At 48.9% G+C, this 19,453-nt stretch overlaps 1 protein-coding gene across 5 annotated transcripts in view; it reads left to right on the forward strand.

Moving 5' to 3' along the window:
- Positions 1 to 3,464: 3,464 nt before the first annotated feature.
- Positions 3,465 to 19,453, forward strand: part of MOCOS (molybdenum cofactor sulfurase) — a 57,501-nt gene continuing 41,512 nt past the window's right edge. For 2 of the 5 annotated variants that reach the window (XM_025931303.2, XM_086682765.1), the window contains exons 1-6: positions 3,465 to 3,665; positions 9,589 to 9,678; positions 12,769 to 12,835; positions 13,740 to 14,381; positions 16,554 to 16,630; positions 18,753 to 18,952. In XM_025931303.2, coding sequence (XP_025787088.1) covers positions 3,524 to 3,665; positions 9,589 to 9,678; positions 12,769 to 12,835; positions 13,740 to 14,381; positions 16,554 to 16,630; positions 18,753 to 18,952 — 1,218 coding nt within the window. In that variant the 5' untranslated portion in view covers positions 3,465 to 3,523. Of the gene's footprint in view, positions 3,666 to 5,904; positions 5,956 to 6,301; positions 6,456 to 9,588; positions 9,679 to 12,768; positions 12,836 to 13,739; positions 14,382 to 16,553; positions 16,631 to 18,752; positions 18,953 to 19,453 lie in introns of all 5 variants that reach the window. The other 3 variants (XM_086682767.1, XM_086682768.1, XM_086682766.1) reach the window with 3 other exon arrangements.

Here is a 19,453-nt window from a genome sequence, read left to right on the forward strand (position 1 = left end):
TCGTATTCAGAAAATATAAAGAACTCCTACAACTTAACAATTAATTAAAAAAAAAACCCAATTGAAAAAATGGGCAAAAGGCTTGAATAAGCATTTCTCCAAAGAATACATACAAACGGCCAAAAAGCACAGGAAAAGATGCTCAACATCATTAATCATTAGGGAAGTGGACATTAAAACTGCAATGAGATACCACTTCACACCCAGTAGAATGCCTACCATAACAACAGCAACAACAACAACAACAACAACAACAACAACAACAGGAAACAGACGTTGGTGAGAATGAGGAGCAACGGGAACCCTCGTGCACTGTAGGAATGTAAAATGGTGCAGCTAATGGAAAACAGTATGGCGGTTCCTTGAAAATTAAAACTACAACTGCCACATGATCCAGCAATCCTACTTCTGGTTATAGACCCAAAAGTAAAGTCTCAAAAGAAGTATGTGTATATCCATGTTAAGAGCAGCATTATTCACCATAGCCAAGAAGTGGGAGTAATCCAAGTGTCCATCCATGGATGCACGGATAAAGAAAACATGATATATACACACGATGGAACATTATTCCGTCTTAAAAAGGAAAGCAATCCTGAAACACACCACAACCTGGATGAATCTTGAGGACATTATGTAATTCAAATAAGCCAGTCACAAAAAGACAAATATTGTATGATTCCACTAATATGAGGTACTTAGAATTGCCAAATTCAAAGAGACCGAAAAGAATGGTGATTGCCGGGGGCCAGGGGAGGGGGGAAATGGGAGTTTTTTTTAATGGAGACAGACTTTCAGTTTTTGCAAGATGGAAAAAGTTCTGGAGACTGGTTGCACATAATGTGAATATACTCAACACTACTGAACAAGTACACTGCAAAATGGCTAAGTCGGTAAATTTTTGTTATGTATATTTTACTACAATTAAAAATTAGGGGCGCCTGGGTGGCGCAGTCGGTTAAGCGTCTGACTTCAGCCAGGTCACGATCTCGCGGTCCGTGAGTTTGAGCCCCGCGTCGGGCTCTGGGCTGATGGCTCGGAGCCTGGAGCCTGTTTCCGATTCTGTGTCTCCCTCTCTCTCTGCCCCTCCCCCGTTCATGCTCTGTCTCTCTCTGTCCCAAAAATAAATAAACGTTGAAAAAAAAAATTAAAAATTAAAAAAAAAAAGAGTTCTGCATTGAGTTGGCCCATTCAGATTATTCACTAGGCAGGCTTGCCCGAAAGCAGCACCCTAGTGGATTTGCGATTTGTTACTTGGCCACAGAACACCGCGAGGAGAGAGGTAGGTACTCCTTACATTCCCAGGGAAATAAGGAAGGCCTTCGCTCCTCAGGGTGCCGTTCATGGACCGACTAACAACATCACCCAGGTTCCTTACAAACAAAGAAGTTCAGGCCCCAACTTAAACTTGAAGAATCGGAATCTGCATTTTGATAAAAGGCTTCCAGGCCACTCACGTAAGTTAATGCCTGACAAACGTGGCCAGGAGGAGATCCTCCCTGGGAAGTAGGGCAGTAAAGGAGGGGTGAGTGGCACACACACCATACGGTGTCTGGGACGACCAGCTCCCACCACCCTCCCAACTTAGATGTGGGGAGACTGAGACCCTGAGGACCAGAGAGGCTGCTGAACACATTTCACTGGTTGGGCTCTGGAGACTGACTTCACAGGTGCTGGCTTGTCCATTCTCTTCCAGCTGTGTGCTCTTGAGCAAGTTACTCTATGTCTTTGTGACTTAGCGTCTTCACCTGTAAGAGTCACCTCATCGACGTGCTGATTTAATTGTGGACCAATTAGTACAGGTCAAAGTGTACAGGTGCCCAGGGCAGTACGTGCTCGTATCATTATTGCCAGAAGTCACATTGCAGGAAGGAGTGCTGTGGAGAGGGGTCAAGATGGCACCGGAGCCCAAAGTTCCAGGTACAAGTGTGGTCAGAAGGTATGCAGAAGAGGATGGGGGTGGAGTCAGTGAAGCCAATGAGCAAATTCGGGCATTCGTTCATGAATATGTTCAGTCCTTCCAGAACAAGTATGAATGCTTGTCCAGTAAGAACCTGGAGATCTGGCAGAGAGGAGGATGAGGCTACCTAAGCAGGGGGAATCCCGGGACTGGCTCTTATGGACAGGGAACCTCTGGCCAGGGCCATATAGACCCTACACCCCCCGGTGCAACCTGGTATTGGGGGGCTGGGCTAGGAGGGGCAGGACTGTGCATGGCCTTCTGGCAGCTCTCTCAAGCTGGGCCCATCCACAGCCCTTGGGATGCTTTTCATACAGGCAGAGGCTGGGCCCAGGAGTCTGCAGTGCACATCATCAGGCATCCTAAGGCCCCGGAGACCCACGCACTGGGTGACAGTGGGCGTGGCTGTGGTGAACTTGTGTCATGGGCACCCTTTCCACCTCCTCCCACCATGGTATGCTTCGAAAGCCAGTAGTCCACCCCACCTTGGGCCGGTGGCCCCACTGGGCCCGCACCTGAGTCCCTTCACCTGGGCTGCCAGCACGTTGTCCCCCCTTCCACAGCAGGTTCTGCACTAAGTGCCCCAACTTGGTACCACACCAGGCACCTCGCCCAGGCCCCCGTTACTTGGTCGCCTTTCACTCCATGCTCCAAAGCGGGCCCCGACCCCGAGTTCTCTCTGTCGAGGGAGAGCGGGCCCCCATCGCACCTGAGTTCTCCCTGTCGCGCACCTGGGCCCCGTGTTGTGCACCTGTCCACTCGCCCTGACACCGGCTCTACACTTCCTTCCAACGCATGGGTTTGGCCTGCCTCTCAGTACTGAGACAATGGAGGCCCGAGACAGAGCAGCTCTGACGCCGGCACCCCGGATGCAGGCCCAAGGGCGGAGCGCCTCCGGCGCTAAGGCCCGAATCGCATCCGAGCTACTGTTTTCGACCTTGCGCAGCCACGGAGACCAAATTAGCCAACCAACCTCCTGGATCCCCAATCTTTTTCGTCTTCCACCCTTTGCTCAGCCGCATTCTCAGGCACACAACCCAGTGGGGAGCAGCAAGGAGAACTCTCCTTGCAAACACCCCACAAGAGTCCTCCCCCGCCCCCCGCCACGGGGAGTGAGGGTCCCGGGTGCTATGCCGGGGTCAGGACCGGTAGAGTCAGGCGGGAGGATGCCCAGGTTTCAGGATGCCGAGCAGGAGAAAGCAATGCGTTACTTCAGCCACTAGCCTTTTCGTGGGACCGTAGATAAACGAGAGTTTCGTGTTCCAAGGGTCTTTGGGGGCATCTCCCTGGGCTCCACTGGGAAGCTGTTTAAAGAGACAATGAAAGCGGGCACTTCCTTACCCCGCCCCAGGTGGGAAAAGGGCCGGAAAGAACTGCAACCCTGTGAGTCAGCTCCCCTGGGAGGCCGGGCCGCCGGGAGAGGCGCCACCCTGGGCAGCGGACCAGGTGCCCCTAGAGGGCGGGGAGGCGCGGCCGGGGCGCGGCGGGGGCGGAGTCGGGCGGGCCGGCCTCGGCATTTCCCCCCGGCCCGGCGGCAGCTACGGCACGGGCTGGCGGGCCTGGGTCATGGCCGGCGGGGCGGCGCCGCGGGGGGCCGAGCTGCTGGCCTTCGCGCGGTTCCGGGACTCGAGCCCGCAGCCGCTCGCCTACGGCTATGGGCCGCGCAGCCTGCGGGACATGCGCGAGCGCGAATTCGGCCGCCTGGCAGGTGAGGCCAGCCGGGACACCTGTGCGGGGCGGGCAGGGAGGCCGTGGCGGGCACGCGTTTTCTGGCACTGGCGTGGAAGGAGCTTTTGCTTTAGGTGGGAGCAGCGTCACCTCATTTGGGATGTATTTTGGATCGAAAGACCCGGAGGGACACGTCCGCGCGTCCCTGAGGTCCCACCTGCAGCCCAAGGCTTCTTGCTACCCTAGCTCCTTAGACTTCCCCGTGGTGCAGGACTAGCCTACTCCTTTCTCACCTGTGCTCCCTCTCCGCGGACCACGCTTAGGAGTTCTTTTGCCCTCGCCCGCCGCGACACTCCCGGCTCTAAAGGTCCAGCTGGAGTCAGCGTTGCAAAATGCAGGAATGTGCAGCGGCCATGACTATTCAGGTGCTCGCCTGCGGACAGGTGCAGTGCGTGGGCGGCGGGCGCCCAGTGCTCCGGGTGGGGACCGCGAGTCTGGGGGCGTGTGCGCTTGGGGCCGAGAGGCCACGGACACTAAGCTCATAAGCAGCTTTATTTTCGAAGCCCATTTTTCTCATTCGTGCCATCAGAACAATGCCTTCGAACTCTAGCTCGCTGGGCGTCTGGAATTAGCAAACCGTGAAGTTTGAGCTTTAAGTACATACAGGGCGAGCCTGTAACACGAATATCGTGCCTGTAACACGAGCCAGGACACGAGTATCGATCGCGATCACATCATCCTTTTGATACCCGCAAGGCGGAACAGGCTGGTTAACTTTTAAACGAGCTCGATGTGGCCCTGTGGCCTTGCCAAGACGTCACAGCCGGGCGGGAGGGCTCCCGCACCGGGTCGGGAACCTTGCGTGAAGGTCTTCCTCGAGCCTTAGGACCGCGTGCCGGTTGAGCAGGGAGGGACCGCAGGTTAAGTGGGCATGGTCGTGGCGCCAGGATTTGAGGTGTATTTATTCTGTCGCAATTAGCAACTGGTGACTGCTCCCTTGCTTGCGGCACAACAGCGGCCGCTGTGACTTAACGTTTCAGTAATAGGGTAGCTGATCGCAGCTCTTTTGAGTTATTTCCTCATGTTTGGGATAGTGACAATGTTTTCTGTTTGGGAGCTTTGAGGGCTGTGGCCTCCTCCTTGTGTGTCCCCTGTCTGTACTTCAGTAGGGAAGCCCGGGAGGGAGACGGGGGACCTTCTGGTGGCCTCTCTACTACCTTGCCATTCTTGCCAGTGACACATTCACCTGGAGGAGACAGCATCTCACCCTTCCGCTTCCACTTGCTGTCTCTGAAACGTTTTACTGTGGAAATTTCTACCCGTAGAATCCCGCTGATACAACAAACACCCACAGGTGTGGAGGGAGAGAAGGAGGCTCCCCATTCTTTTGAAGTAAATCTCAGAGGCTGTTTTCTCGCAGTCCATAATTATTTCAGCACCACACCTGCTTAATCCCCTAATCCCTCCAGCTCTGATCCCTCACACCCATCACTGGCTGACCTCTCCCCTCAACGCTACCTTGGGAAAGCAGAGGTATGTTCTGGGCTCCTACTTGTTTTCCTTGTGTCCTTCAGAGAACGTTTACTTAAATGTAAAATTTAAATGTGGTAGCCAGATCCCAGGCTGCCCCTCAGAGCCCCTATAACATCTATCTTATCATATTCTTTCTTTCTCTACCGGCTATCTAGTGCAAGTTCCTAGCATTTCCTCTACACTATAGGGTTGAAGTAGACTTTTGTGGATTAAACCCATCCCTCCCACCGTTGGAAGTCTTAGAACATATCCACTTGCTTTCTCTCCTGGGGCAGGGAAAAACAAACAAAACAAAGCAAAATAATGTAACCTTCACCTCCTGTTCTTTTCCCCTTCCTCCTTCCCCTCAGAGTTTTTGGGCAGGCTTGAGAGTTTATCTGGTTAAGTGGTAGCTCTAGATAATTACATGCTTAATCTTTAAGTGCTGAAATATTTTGCCTAACCAGTTGGAGGGGGATTCCCTTGTCTTGGTGAAGGGAGAGTATTGGGTTTTCAGATGTGGTTCAAGTGGTTCTTGAAGCCTTAGGGTGCTGCTGCATGGCCACTCACCCTGTGTGGAACTGAGAACTTAAAGAGCATGATCTAGAAGAGACCCTGGAATTTCCTTTCTTGAAGACCCAATACCAATGGGTTTTGGGGTCATTTGCCTCCTTCTAATAATAGCCAAGTCTTAGAGCGTCACTGTGTGCCAGGCACTAAACTGGGCTCTGTTATACCTACTCATTTAACCCTCATCCCATTTGCAGATGAAGGAACAGGGACCCAGAATGGCTAGTGGTGGAGGAGGATTCAGTCACGTTGGTTGACTTGAATTCTGCACTGTTAACCACTGTGCTGGCCGATTGCATCTAAGATCTGATCTCTAGCTGATCTAACATGGCTGCCTTGTTTTGCAAAATTAACTACTGGACCAAAGGCCAAAGCAGCCTTCTCTCAAATGGCTTCCTGGCCCTGCAGAAGGCTGTGGGTAAGGCATGTGGTGCTCCCTGGGAGCCCCTCAGGTTTCACATGTGTACTGTGGCTTCACATGAGCATGTCCCTGATGGCTGGGCAGACCAAGGCCTTTCTTTTGGTGTGGTGCATTTGTATTTCTGAATTTTTGGTTAAAGAGACCATTATTCTAACGCTAAATTTTTGGACTAGGTAGTACATTTACACAGCACTCAGAAGGTGCCAAAGGAGGGTAAAGAATGCCCAGGGAGTCCCGCTCACTCCAGCTGAGGCCATGGTGACGGCCCCAGGGTCAGCTCCTGCTACTTGTGTCTGGTGTGCCTTTTGACTTGTGGTCTATATTTTTGTAAGTGTGTACTTTTTTTTTAATTACACAGTTGAGCCGTAACATTCATTATCTGACATAGTTTACATTTGTTTGTCTTTCTCTGTCACTATCATACCAGCTTCTCTCTTTTGTCTACTTTTGTGTCTCTTCCACTTAGAACAGTGCCTGGCACATGGTCAGTATTCAATAAACATATCTTGAACATCAAAATACAATAAACTAGGAAATCAAATGACCTCATAAAGGCTGTCCACAAAAAACCCACAGCTAATATCATACTTAATAGTAAAACACTGACAGCTTTACCCCTAAGAGCAGGAATAAGACAAGGATGTCTGGACTCACCATTTCTACTCAACATTGTCATCAAGGTTCTAACCAGGACAGTTAGGCAAGAAAATGAAATAAAAGGCATCCAGATTGCAAGGGAAGAAGTGAAACATCTCCATTGGCTGATGACACAATCTTGTATATGGAAAAACCTAAAGAATCCATATATAAAACTGTTAGAACTAAAAAACAAGTTCAGTAAGGTTATAGGATACAAGCTCAATACACAAACATCAACTTGATATCCAGATGCTAGCAAGAAAAGCTGTGAAAATGAAATAAAGGAAAGCGTCAAAAAGAACAAAATACATAAGGAATAAACTTATCAAAGGAAGTAGAAGATTTATATACTGAAAACTACAAAATGTCATCCAAGGAAATAAAGGAAGACCTAAATAAATGGAAAGGCATCCTGTATTCATGAATTTGAAGACTAAATATTGTTAAGATGACAATATTCCCCAAACTGACCTATAGACTGATTGACATTCTGATCAAAGTCCCAGGTACTTTTTTGCAGCAATTGATAAATTGGTTCTAAAATTCTTACAGAAATGCAAGGGACCCAGAATAGCCAAACCGACCTTGAAAGAGAACAAAGTTGAAGGACTCACACTTCCCATAAAAGTAAAATAAGTAAAATGTATATAAAGTTACAATAATCAAAACAATGTGGTACAACTTTGGTGGTACAATTTCGTACAACTGGTACAAAAATAGATGTGTGGACTGATGAAGTAGAATTGTGAGTCCAGAAATAAACCCATATGTCTATGGTCAGTTGCTTTTTAACAGAAGGCCAGGACTATTCAGTAGAGGAAAGAGTAGTCTCTTCAACAAATAGTGTTGGGGTAGCTGGCATGCAAAAGAATGAAGGCGGACCCCTACTTCACACTGTATTAAAAAATGAACTAAAAATGGGCGAAAGAGCTAAAAATATAAAACTCTTCGAAGAAAGCATAAGCAAAAATCATCAGGACCTTGGATTAGGCAATGGTTTCTTACGACACTAAAATCACAAGCAACAATAACAACAAAAATAGACAAATTGGACTTCATCAAAATTAAATACTTTTATGCTTCCATGGATACCAATAAGAAAGAACAACCCACCAAATGGGAGAAAACAGATGTCCCCACAAATCTTGCACATAGTCATGGTAGCATCGTTTATAATAGTCAAAAAATGGAAGCAGCCCACATGTTTATCATTGGATGAGTGGATAAACAAAATGTGGTACATCCATACGATGGAATACTATTCAGTCCTAAAAAGGAATGAAATGAACATATTATGCACCTTGAAAATACAGATGCATCTTAAAAGTATTATGCTAAATGAAAGAAGCCAGACACAAAAGGCCACTTTTGCATGCTTCCATTTATATCAAATGCCCAGAATAGGCAAATCTGTAGAGACAGAAGTTCGATTAGCGGTTGCCAGGGGCTAGGGCTGAGTGGATTGGGGAGTGATTGGTAATGAGTATGTGCTCTCTTTTTGGGATGAATGAAAATGTTCTAAAATTAGATAGTGGTGATGGTTTATGAATCTGCTAAGTGTACCATTAAAAGGGTGAATTTTATGGTATGGGAATTATATCTCAAAAAAGATGTTATAAAAGAAACCGAAAAGGGGCACCTGGCTGGCTTACTCTGTTAAGTATCTGACTTCTGCTCAGGTCATGATCTCACAGTTCATGAGTTTGAGCCCCACTCTGTGGGCTCTTTGTTGACAGTGTGGAGCCTTCTTCAGATCCTCTGTCTTCCTCTCTCCCTGCCCTTCCCCCACCCCCTGCACTCTCTCTTTCTCTCTCAAAAGTAAATAAACATTAAAAAAAGAAGAAACCAAAAAATCTATTTTGCATAAAACAACAACAAAACCCATTTAAGTGAATGAAAGAAGGAATGAATCTATTCACATTGTATACTCTTGAAAAATGCATCTCAGAGTGTGCTCCATGTCTACTTATAAAGTACTAGTTGGAGGTGTAAGAATTCTTTATTTTAAACACATGTTCATGGACATTTAAGTCATTTCCAATCTCTTGCTATTGCAGACAATGCTGCACTAAATGTCCTCGTGTGCAGGCCAGTTCACAAATCATAGGTATTTTCCTAAAAGAGGAGTTGCTAGGTCAAAGAGGGTTTGCATTTTAAAGTGTGGACGATATTGCCAAGTTGCTGTGCCTTAAGAAGTTGTATCACTGGAGCCTCCTATCCATAGCCATGTACCAGCTGGCCCATGTTCCAGTACCCTTGCACACATGGTGAGTTATCCAGCCATCTGGTCTCCCTCATCTGATGGGAAAACCTTCGTAGCTCACTCTCATCTAAATTTGCCTGTCTCTGTTTATGAGAGAAGCTAGAAAGCACATTTACATTCCTGGTCATCTCCAAAGCTCTCTAAGCTGTTCTAGGGTTGAGGGATATAGAATTCACTGTGGGAAAGCATAATCAGGGCTCGCCCACCAGGGAAGAGGCAAGGAAATCCCAGATAGGAAGTGAGTCATAATGTGAAATTGCTTTACTGTCATTAATCACAAATGTCTGTTGGGCTCCTCCTCTGTGTGGGATGCTGTTCCAGGTTCATAAAAGAGCTGGTTAATCAGGAAGGCTTGCTTGGGGCTCTAAAGGTCATTCAGTATTGAAAGTGCAATCTTGCATTGCCCATGCCTTGGATTAAGAAGCTCATATCAAGAGGCTTGGAGAAATCAGTGGCCTGGTGGTGCCCACTACTCAAGCTCACACAAATCACATCTAGGTAAAATGAGTGGAATACCTCTGGAAAATAACCCCAGCTCGATTCTGTGTTTTCTTTCAGGAACCGTCTACCTTGACCATGCAGGAGCCACATTGTTCCCCCAGAGTCAGCTCACAAGCTTCACTAATGATCTCATGGAAAATGTTTATGGTAAAGAAAAACACACCCAAACCGACTTTTATATGAATAGTAGCCAACAACATTCAGCTGATCTATCTCTGCTTAATAAATATCAGATTTATTTAGGACAGTGCTGAATAGACCCCATGGGAGAAGGGCGTCAAACAAGCACTCAGGTCCGTCCCTATGATACATGTGCGGCCAGGATAGGAAGGATTGGCTCAGGGACACAAGGTTTACTTCCAGAAGAAGGGGTCAGTGTCAGAAGGGCACAGAAATACAAAGCTGCTGTGTTTGACAGGATGACCCTGTGCAGAGGGTGGGGTGATGGGAAGGACATTCATTTATTCTTTCACTCCAGAAATGTGTGTTGAGCCACTTTGCTGTGGGGGGCACGGTGCGACAATGAAAACAGAGGAAGCACAGGCCCTGCCTTCGTGGACTGTGATCTGGTCAAGACAGGACCTTAATCAAGTGAGCTCCAAATAAATGTAAATGACCAACTATCTGAAGGGCTGTGAACAAAAGGCCCATGATACCACGGGGTCTGTGGTTGCAGAGTGACAGGGCTGGCAGTGTGAGTGTCAGAGAAAGCTGCCTTAGGAGAGGGGTGACTGGAGGATGAGCAGGGATTCACTTGGGCACGAGGAGAAGGGTATTCCAGACAGAGGTAGTAGCATGAACCAAGATCCTTTAGTGGTTTAAGGAATTAGCCCCGGAGCACAGAGGAGGGGAGGAGGGTGGGAGAGACCTGAATGGAGAGGTAGGTAGGGGCATTGTAGGTGCTCTGCAGAGTTTGATGTTTATTCTGAAAACAATTGGCAGTCCTGGAGGACATTAATCAGCAGCACCATGTGATGAGGAGATAAGCGTGGAAAGGGAGCTTGAACTAAAAACAGCTCTGGCTGTTAATGGTAATAGCAGCGAGCACCCTCTCCTAAACACTCACTATACACTTCAGGCACTGTTCCAAAGGCTTGATCTCTTCTCTCTCCCTCCATTCTCCAGCCAAACGAGGGTACAGGTTCTGTTACCAAACAAGCTAAGGTACAGGTTCTGTCATCACTCCTGTTTTACAGGTGAGGAAAGTGGGCCTCAGGGAAGGGAGGCAGCTAACCAGAGGCCATACAGTCAGAAAGCGCTGGAGCTGGGGGAGTGGCTCTCAGGCCAATGGGCTCCAGAGCACAAGCCCTTATCCCTTAGCAGACTGCCTCAGTTCATGACAATCCTATCATGCCACACTAAGGTCCTGGGCAGTCAGCAGATATTTAAATCTGGGGAGTCGTTTGTAGGGGAGATGTCACTGAGGGACCTTATCTTGATTTTACCCCATGATTTGCAAAGAGACCCACAAGTCTTCCTTAAATTTTGCAATTGTCCTAGCTGTGGGAAAGGTGCCGAGAGGTGACGATCTGTAGACTGTAGGTAGTGCTGATGGTGCTGAGCTAAAAACCAGGGTGGCGAGAGGAAGCAAGGGTAAGTACCATGTCCCTGGGTTACTAGTGCCTATGGAAAAGGAGCATTGGTGGCTTCAATGACCAGAAATCCAGTGTGACCAGACAGTATATATGAGAAAACAAACAAACGAACCCTAAAACAAAAAAGGTCAAGACTGTGTTAATGTGGTCTTGTGGTCCTGCTCCTGAGAAATGCTTGTGCCTCACCCCTGCACATCCGGCCCCTTGAGAGGTCTGTGTCCTCGTCTGGGGGCCATGTTTTGAGGAGGTAATGATACTATGGGTCACACTCATGGGGCATCCAAGGAGGGGAGGAGAACTAGAAATTGACAAGTGAAATTAGGAGACTTGGGGCGCCTGGGTGGCTCAGTCGTTTAAGCATCCAACTCTTGATTTCAGCTCAGGTCATTATCTCATGGTTCATGAGATCAAGTCCCGTGTGGGACTCTGCACTGTCAGCATGACACCTTCTTGGGATTCTCTCTCTCTCTCTCTCTCTCTCTCTCTCTCTCTGTCTCTCTCTCCCTCCCTCCCTCTCCTTCTTGCTCTCTCTCTGTCTCTCAAAATAAATAAATATTTAAGCAAATCTTAAAAAAAAGAAATTAGGAGAGACTCTAGCCTTGAGAATGGGCTAAGGGGAGATGTGATGGTCCCTTTCACATATTTGGAGGAGATAGATGTGTTTCTGCGGGAATGATGCCGGTAGCAGGGGTGTGAATGCAGGGCAACAGATGGGGACTTAGATTAAGTGGCATTCATGGCTCTGTCTCATGGTTGGGGGCAGGGTGGGCGGCAGGGGGTGGGGAGAAAGGGCAGCCTCCTGAGGTTGTGTGCTTGGTTCCCTGGAGTTAATTATCAGAACCACCTGTCAGGGAACTTGTAGAAAAGGTTCTTGCATTGGTCTGTCTGCCTGAGAGCTGACTTCCAGCTCCAGAATGTTCTTCCCCGATCCCATCTTGCTTTACTAGTTGGGGGCGGAGGTTGGTTGGTTGGTTTAAAAAAATTGAATTATATTTTACATATCATAAAATTCATTTATTTCAAATGTACAATTTAGCGATTTTTAGTAACTTTACCAAGTGGTGCAACTATCATTATAAATCACTTAGAACATTTTCATTCCCCCACTAAGATCTCTGATGCCTATTTATAGTTAATCCCTGTTGCCCCCTCAGTCCCAGGCAACCACTAAATCCATTACTTTCTGAATCTGTCTCTGTACAGTTGCCTTTGCTGGACATTTCATATAAATGGAATCGTATACTGTGTGACGCCTTGTGTCTGGTATCTTTCAGTGAACATGTTTTTGTGGTTCATTCATGACCTAGCCAGCGGGTTCCTTTTTATTGTGACTACTTTCCCATTGTGTGGATAGATCACATTTTGCCTATCTGCTCATCAGCTATCTGCTGTCTGCTCATGATGGACATTCATGTTGTCCCCAGGATTTGGCTTTGCCAACAAACCTGCCTGTGAGCATTTCTGCGCATGACTCTTCGTGTGGATGTATGTTTTCACCTCCCTTGAGTGTATGGGGGGGCATCGCTGGGTCAGACAGTGGTGGTATGCTTAACTCTTTGAGAAACTGAGGGAGAGGATTGGGAGGAACACAAGAAGAGAGACACAAGTAGTGGCCTGATGGCCTTTCTCTGTAACCTGCCAGGTAACCCTCACAGCCAGAACATCAGCAGCAAGCTCACCCATGACACCGTGGAGCACGTGCGCTACAGGTGAGTGGCAAAGGTGCCAGCCCGAGCGGGCGCCCCCAGGTGGCTGGGCTGCTTTCCTACCACTTACCGCCTCCCACAAAGGTTCTGAGCTGGTTTCGGGAAGATCACGGTCAGCTAAATGGTCAAGTGCACGATGATGAACATCAGGGGCAGAGGACGGGAAGGTGAGAGACAGTGGGTGCGGAGCAAGGTGGAGCCGAAGCGCAGGTGGGTGGCCCTGAGGTGCTCACGGCCGTCTCAGGTGGCTTCGGGCCGGTGCCAGGGTGCCCGGGGGCCAGAGCGACAAGGAGCGACCACTTCCCAAGTCTCACCTTCAGAGAGAAGAAAAACATTCAGTCTGGGCTTTCCTTTTGCATTTCATTAGGCGCCTTGTTTTACTCATCCCCAGCCCACCCAACCTTTTTACGAGTATGCACGCCTCGGACAGCTCTTTATGTTTTTCCACAGGTGAATAATTAGTTTTCATAAGTAATTTCCGGGGGGTGCCTAACGTTCCTTCAATTCCTATAATTTCAAGTCATTTCCAACTGGAAAGTGGTGCTGGGCTGCCACGTATGAAAAGTGCTGCGAAACAAGTTGGTGACCTACCACTTGCTGTGGCGGAGACAGAGAGCTGACCGGGGAGTGAGTGTGTCCTGGGATTACGATCATCGTGGGTTTTTGCCTTGTCCTAGGAGGGTGCGGACTTGGGAGGCGGGAGGTGCTTTTGCCAGTTTGAACCTGCTCGTCAGCTCTTCCTGTGGCCCGCTTGGCCCCTGCCCTAACTCCGCGAGGGTGGCCAAGCCGGTGTGGGTCTTCTAGATGTGAAGGTAGAGAGATGTCACATTCAGTAGAAACGCAGCTACCACTGGACATTTAACACTAGTGAGACCAAGGAGTTGGCATGATACTGTGCTTCTTCCAGGATTTTGGAGCACTTCCACACCTCCACAGAGGACTACAGCGTGATTTTCACGGCAGGGAGCACGGCTGCTCTTAAACTGGTGGCAGAGGCCTTCCCGTGGGTGTCCCCGGGCCCGGAGAGCAACGGGAGTCTGTTCTGTTACCTCACTGACAGCCACACGTCTGTGGTGGGCATGAGGAAGGTCACCACGGCCATGAACGTCACTTCCATCCCAGTCAGGCCGGAGGACGTGTGCGCGGCGGAGACACGGGGCACTGCTGCCAGTGACCCTGACTGCCAGCTCCCGCACCTCTTTTGTTACCCTGCTCAGAGTAACTTTTCCGGAACCAGATACCCCCTGTCCTGGATAGGAGAGGTCAAGGCCGGGCGGATGTGCCCCGTGAGCGTGCCTGGGAAGTGGTTCGTGTTGCTTGACGCAGCCTCCTACGTGAGCACCTCGCCTTTGGACCTGTCGGTTCACCAGGCCGACTTTGTCCCCCTCTCCTTCTATAAGATCTTTGGATTCCCCACTGGCCTGGGCGCTTTGCTGGTGAATAATCGTGTGGCTCCTCTGCTGAGGAAAACCTACTTTGGAGGAGGAACGGCCGCTGCGTACCTTGCAGGAGAAGACTTCTATATCCCAAGACAGTCGGTGGCTGAAAGGTAACTCGGGGATGGCTGGCTAGAGTTCAGCCAGGCAGGGGTCTGGCATGTGTCCCCTATTAGGATCATGCAAGGGACTGGGCTCGGCCACCAGGGTTAGGGGGTTTGGAGGCAGGAATGGAGGCAGAGGTCGGCTGGAGGGTGCCCCAGGCAGCTCAGTGAACTGGGCCCCCGTGTGCGGGCTTGTCCGGAGCTGTGAGAGGACAAGGGCTGCAAGCGGAGGCCGTGAAGGCTCTCAGGAGGGTAAGGAGGGTCGGCCACCGGGCCTTTCCCCAGAGCACAGGCAAGAGGTGCCGCAGTTTATCAAAGCGGTCTTTTAAAAAGATGGCATCTTCTGGAACAAGTGTGCATGCATGTTGATGGCACAGCTGGTTTTCAGCAGCTGGAGTCTCCTCAGCTTGGTGGCTGGTTGGCAAGAAGAATTAGTTAATTCAGAAGCCACCAGACATGTGGGGTGCTGTGAGCAGGCTCTGTGAGCCCTGTGAGTGACAAAGGGAAGTTTGGGGGCAGGGAGCTACTTGCCTGCAAGTGGCAGAGGCCTCTGCCCGGGTTTGCTGGTGTATGCATCTTCCTCAGGCTGCGGGGCACGGGGTGCGGGGCAGGCCAAGGAGCTCTCCCACAGGGTGATGGCTGGGACCCATGAGGTTGAATGCGTGAGAGGATGAAAGTGACAGCTGACCCAGGGTTCTCCTGGGTCCAACAGCGGGGAATACCATGGTATTGGGCCAGGGGGCTAGTGACCCTGCTGGTGCCTGAGAAGACCCGGAGCCTGGATGGGAAGGGGGTCAGATCCCACATAGACCCAGGTGGAGACTCAGGTTCTGCGGATAGGGGCGTGTCCCTACCGGTAGAGTCACGGGTCAGATCTGTGGGCCCCAGAGCTGGATTGCTGGCGAGTGAATCCTGGCTTCACCACGCACCAGCAGCAGTGGGGACAGGGGTGTATGACTTGATCTCTGCACCTAGTTTTCCCTATAAAGTGGGTCTCTGAAAGCCTACGATTATTGAGAGCTCATATAGGTGAAGTGCCCAGATAGAGTTGGCATCAGTGGGGCTATTTGGTGTCTCTTTTATTTCGGACTTCTCCATAGCTGGGGGATTCTGGAACAGGAACTCTGCTGTAAGACATTTTGTATCTGGGTGTGATAACGTAGTGAGTAGTATAACCAAACGGGAAGAGAATGACAGGCACAGCATCACATAAATTAAAGGCAGATCACAATGACAACTCAAACTTTATGGAGCCAATAGGAATGTGTGGAGGCCAGAAGTGGGGCAGTTCCTACCGGGCAGGAGGGGGGCGGGCTGAGCTGGACCAGACCTCTGGCCTTCGACTGGGCGGGTTGCCTCACGGCAGGTGCTGCACCAAGATTCCTAGAAAGCAGAATGGTTATTCACCACCAGAAGTCTCATTTTTTTCTAGTGGACTTAGGACTAGAACTCGAGAGATTTAATACCCAAACCAAATATGTTTTGAACATGTACCCCGACCATGTTCTTAATTGTTTGATAACCCAAGAATGTACAACCTTTGATGGAAACAAACAGACAAACAAACCCTTCCTTTTTTCCAAGAGTCTATTGATTATTGGTTAATGAATAATTATTTACTATATATCAATAACTTAATTAATTATTGGCTAACAATGTTTAATTTATTAGAGATTATTATTAATTCACTGGTGATTAATCAGTTAGTAATTGATTCATTATTGACTAATTCATTATCATTATTATTTTTTAAAGTTTTTAATATTTATTTTGAGAGACAAAGAGTGCAAGCAGGGGAGGGGTGGAGGGAGAGAGAGAACAGAGAGAGAGAGAGAGAGAGAGAGAGAGAGAGAGAGAGAATCCCAAGCAGCCTCTGCACTGTCAACACAGAGCCTGATGTGGGGCTTGAACTCACGACTGTGAGATCATGATCTGAGCTGAAATCAAGAGTTAGATGCTGAACTGACTGAGTCACCCAGGCACCTCTTATTATCATTATTAATTCATAGTTAATTCATTAATTGTTGAGTCATATAGCTAATTCATAATACATTAGTTTTATAAGGAAATTAAGATTGCAGTAACAGGGTTCTGAGCAAATCCTCTCCCTAGAATATTAAACTACAAAGCACAATATTTCCTTCCATTGAAAGCTTCGGCTTGCTTTGTTCACTGTTACAGGTTTGAAGATGGCACCATCTCGTTCCTTGACGTGATAGCACTAAAACACGGGTTTGATGCCCTAGAGCGCCTCACAGGTCAGTGGATCCTTTTATCCAGTTGCTCCCGTTGCCTGTGTCCTTGAGGGTGCCTGTGTCCTTGAGGGTGTCCCGGCACGGGTGTGATTTAGATAAGGACCCAGGGGCTGTGCGAGGGGCTGGCACAGGGCAGCTGTACAGCGAATGCAGTTGAAGCTAATTCTAAAGAATTTCGGAATGACTTCCGAGGCAAGAGCAAGAGACTGCACCACATTTTTTTGGTTTTAATTTTTGTCAGTTAAAAGAACATTTTAACCAGTAAGAGACGTTCCAAATCAGGAGATTAGTCGCTTCACAGAAGCAGAAGACCCACCCTTGGTCCCTGGTCTGGGGATGGTTACAGATCCTGAGACCTTATTCTGCTGTTACCTTGCTGGGTCCTCCCTCCTGTCTCAGGGGGCGGGGGGGACTGTGTGATGAAGAGCTAACACTCAGAGAAGTTAAGTGCCTTCTCCAGGGCCAGGGACCTCGTAACTGGGAGGGTTGGCCTAGGCCGTAATAATGCCTAACCCCGAGCCCCTGTCTCTGCTGCTGGGCTTTGTAGTGATGCACGTTGTCTATCCCGGCAAGTATCTGGGGTGTTGGGCAGGTGGGGGACACTCACTGTGGGCTGACACACACACAGATGCCACTCCCCATCGTGTGGGGCCTGACACAAACACTTAGGACTAGAAGAACCTCTGCCTCACGAGCCAGGCACCCGCCCTCCATCATGCTCCTGGGCACTCCTCCAGAGGCTGAGCTTCTAGAGCTGGGTGGTGCTGCTTGCACCCTCCATATGGAGGTGGGGTGGTGGTGAGCCAGGGGTGTGGCTTAAAGATTAGGCAGTCCTTCCTTTCTCTCCTTTGTCACAGTAACGGGACCTTGCAGGTTCTCAGCCTGAGCCCAATACGGGGCAGGCGTGGAGGGAATGGACAGGCTTCACGGGAGAGGAGGGTGGCACTGATGGTAATACAGGGAAGTGAACAGACAGCATCCAGGACAAAGAGGAGATAATAAAGACAAGCACTGAGAAATGAGCACTTTCCCCAGAAAGATATTAATAGATGGCTGAACAGCAAGATACAGGTCTGATAGCTCCAGGGGCGCTTCGGAAAGCGGACTGACAATACCTGGTCCGTAATAAGGCAAACCCCTGATTGTTCCTACCTCATTGCTCCTTTGAAAAAATGTGTAGTGAAGTACACATAACATAAAATGCATCACTGTAGCCAATTTAGTGTGCATTTCCGTGGCAGTAAGCACGTTTACATTGTTATGCAGCCATCTACCGCTGACCATCCCTGGGACTTTTACATCATCCCAAACTGAAACCCACTACACAGTAACTGCCCATTTCCCCTCCCTCCCAGACCCAAGTAATCTCCATTCTTTCTGTCTCTATGAATTTGCCTCTTCTAGGCACTTAATTAAGAGGCATAATACAATATTTGTCCTATTGTGTCTGGCTTCTTTTACATAATGTTTTCAAGGTTCACCCATGCTGTAACATGTATCCTTAATTGATCTGGATCCTATTGAAATGACTTACACATTGAGGGTGCCAGGGTGGTTCAGTTGGTGGAGCATCTGACTCTTGATTTTGGCCCAGGTCATGATCTCAGGGTCGTGGGTTTGAAACACGTGCTGGGCTCTGCGCTGAGGGTGGAGCCTGCTTGAGATTCTCTCTCTCTCTCCCTCTACCCTCTCCCGTTTGAGCTCTCTCTCTCTCTCTCTGTCTCTCTCTCTCTCTCTCTCTCTCAAAAAATGATTCAAATGTTAAAGATACAGCAAAAAAAAAAGAGATACTTTTAAAGATAAGGTGGTGCTTTTTTGCCATTTGTAACCCAAGGGTCTAAATTCTCCGAATGCTTAAGTGGCATTATTAAAGAAAGAAAACAAAGAGGATGACAGGAATTCCTATGGGAGATTCCACGGAAACAGCAACAGTAAGGTGTTTTTCAGTCCCCCAGACCTACACATTAACCATATGGACACTACCACACCATGTTTACCCATACTTACAATTGTTAATCTGAGGTCCAGCTTTGCCGGTTAGAATGATCTTGTGTTCTTAAAAATGGCTGAGTGAATTATGTGGAAAGTTCATGATTCTGTCTGACATTTCACAATCGCTTTTGAGGTGGAATGGAGAATATAAAGCAGCACACCTTCACCTTGGCTCGGTACACCTACACTGCCCTGTGTGCTCTCCGGTACCCCAATGGAGCCCCTGTGGTGCGGATTTACAGCGACTCTGAATTCAGCAGTCCAGAGGTGCAGGGTCCTGTCATCAATTTTAATGTTCTCGACCACAGTGGGAACATTATTGGTTATTCCCAGGTGGGTTTTCTCCTTCCCTTCCCTTCCCTTCCCTTCCCTTCCCTTCCCTTCCCTTCCCTTCCCTTCCCTTCCCTTCCCTTCCCTTCCCTTCCCTTCCCTTCCCTTCCCTTCCCTTCCCTTCCCTTCCCTTCCCTTCCCTTCCCTTCCCTTCCCTTCCCTTCCCTTCCCTTCCCTTCCCTTCCCTTCCCTTCCCTTCCCTTCCCTTCCCTTCCCTTCCCTTCCCTTCCCTTCCCTTCCCTTCCCTTCCCTTCCCTTCCCTTCCCTTCCCTTCCCTTCCCTTCCCTTCCCTTCCCTTCCCTTCCCTTCCCTTCCCTTCCCTTCCCTTCCCTTCCCTTCCCTTCCCTTCCCTTCATAATTTATTGGCAAGTTAGCTAACCTACAGTGTATATAGTGTAATCTTGGCTTCGGGAGTAGATTCCTGTGTTTCATCACTTACGTACAACACCCAGTGCTCATCCCAACAAGTGCCCTCCTCAATGTCCATCTCCCATTTCCCCTGAC

This window comes from Puma concolor, chromosome D3 (genome assembly GCF_028749965.1).
Source record: "Puma concolor isolate L17-30 chromosome D3, mPumCon1.1.hap2, whole genome shotgun sequence".
Taxonomy (NCBI): Eukaryota; Metazoa; Chordata; class Mammalia; order Carnivora; family Felidae; genus Puma; species Puma concolor.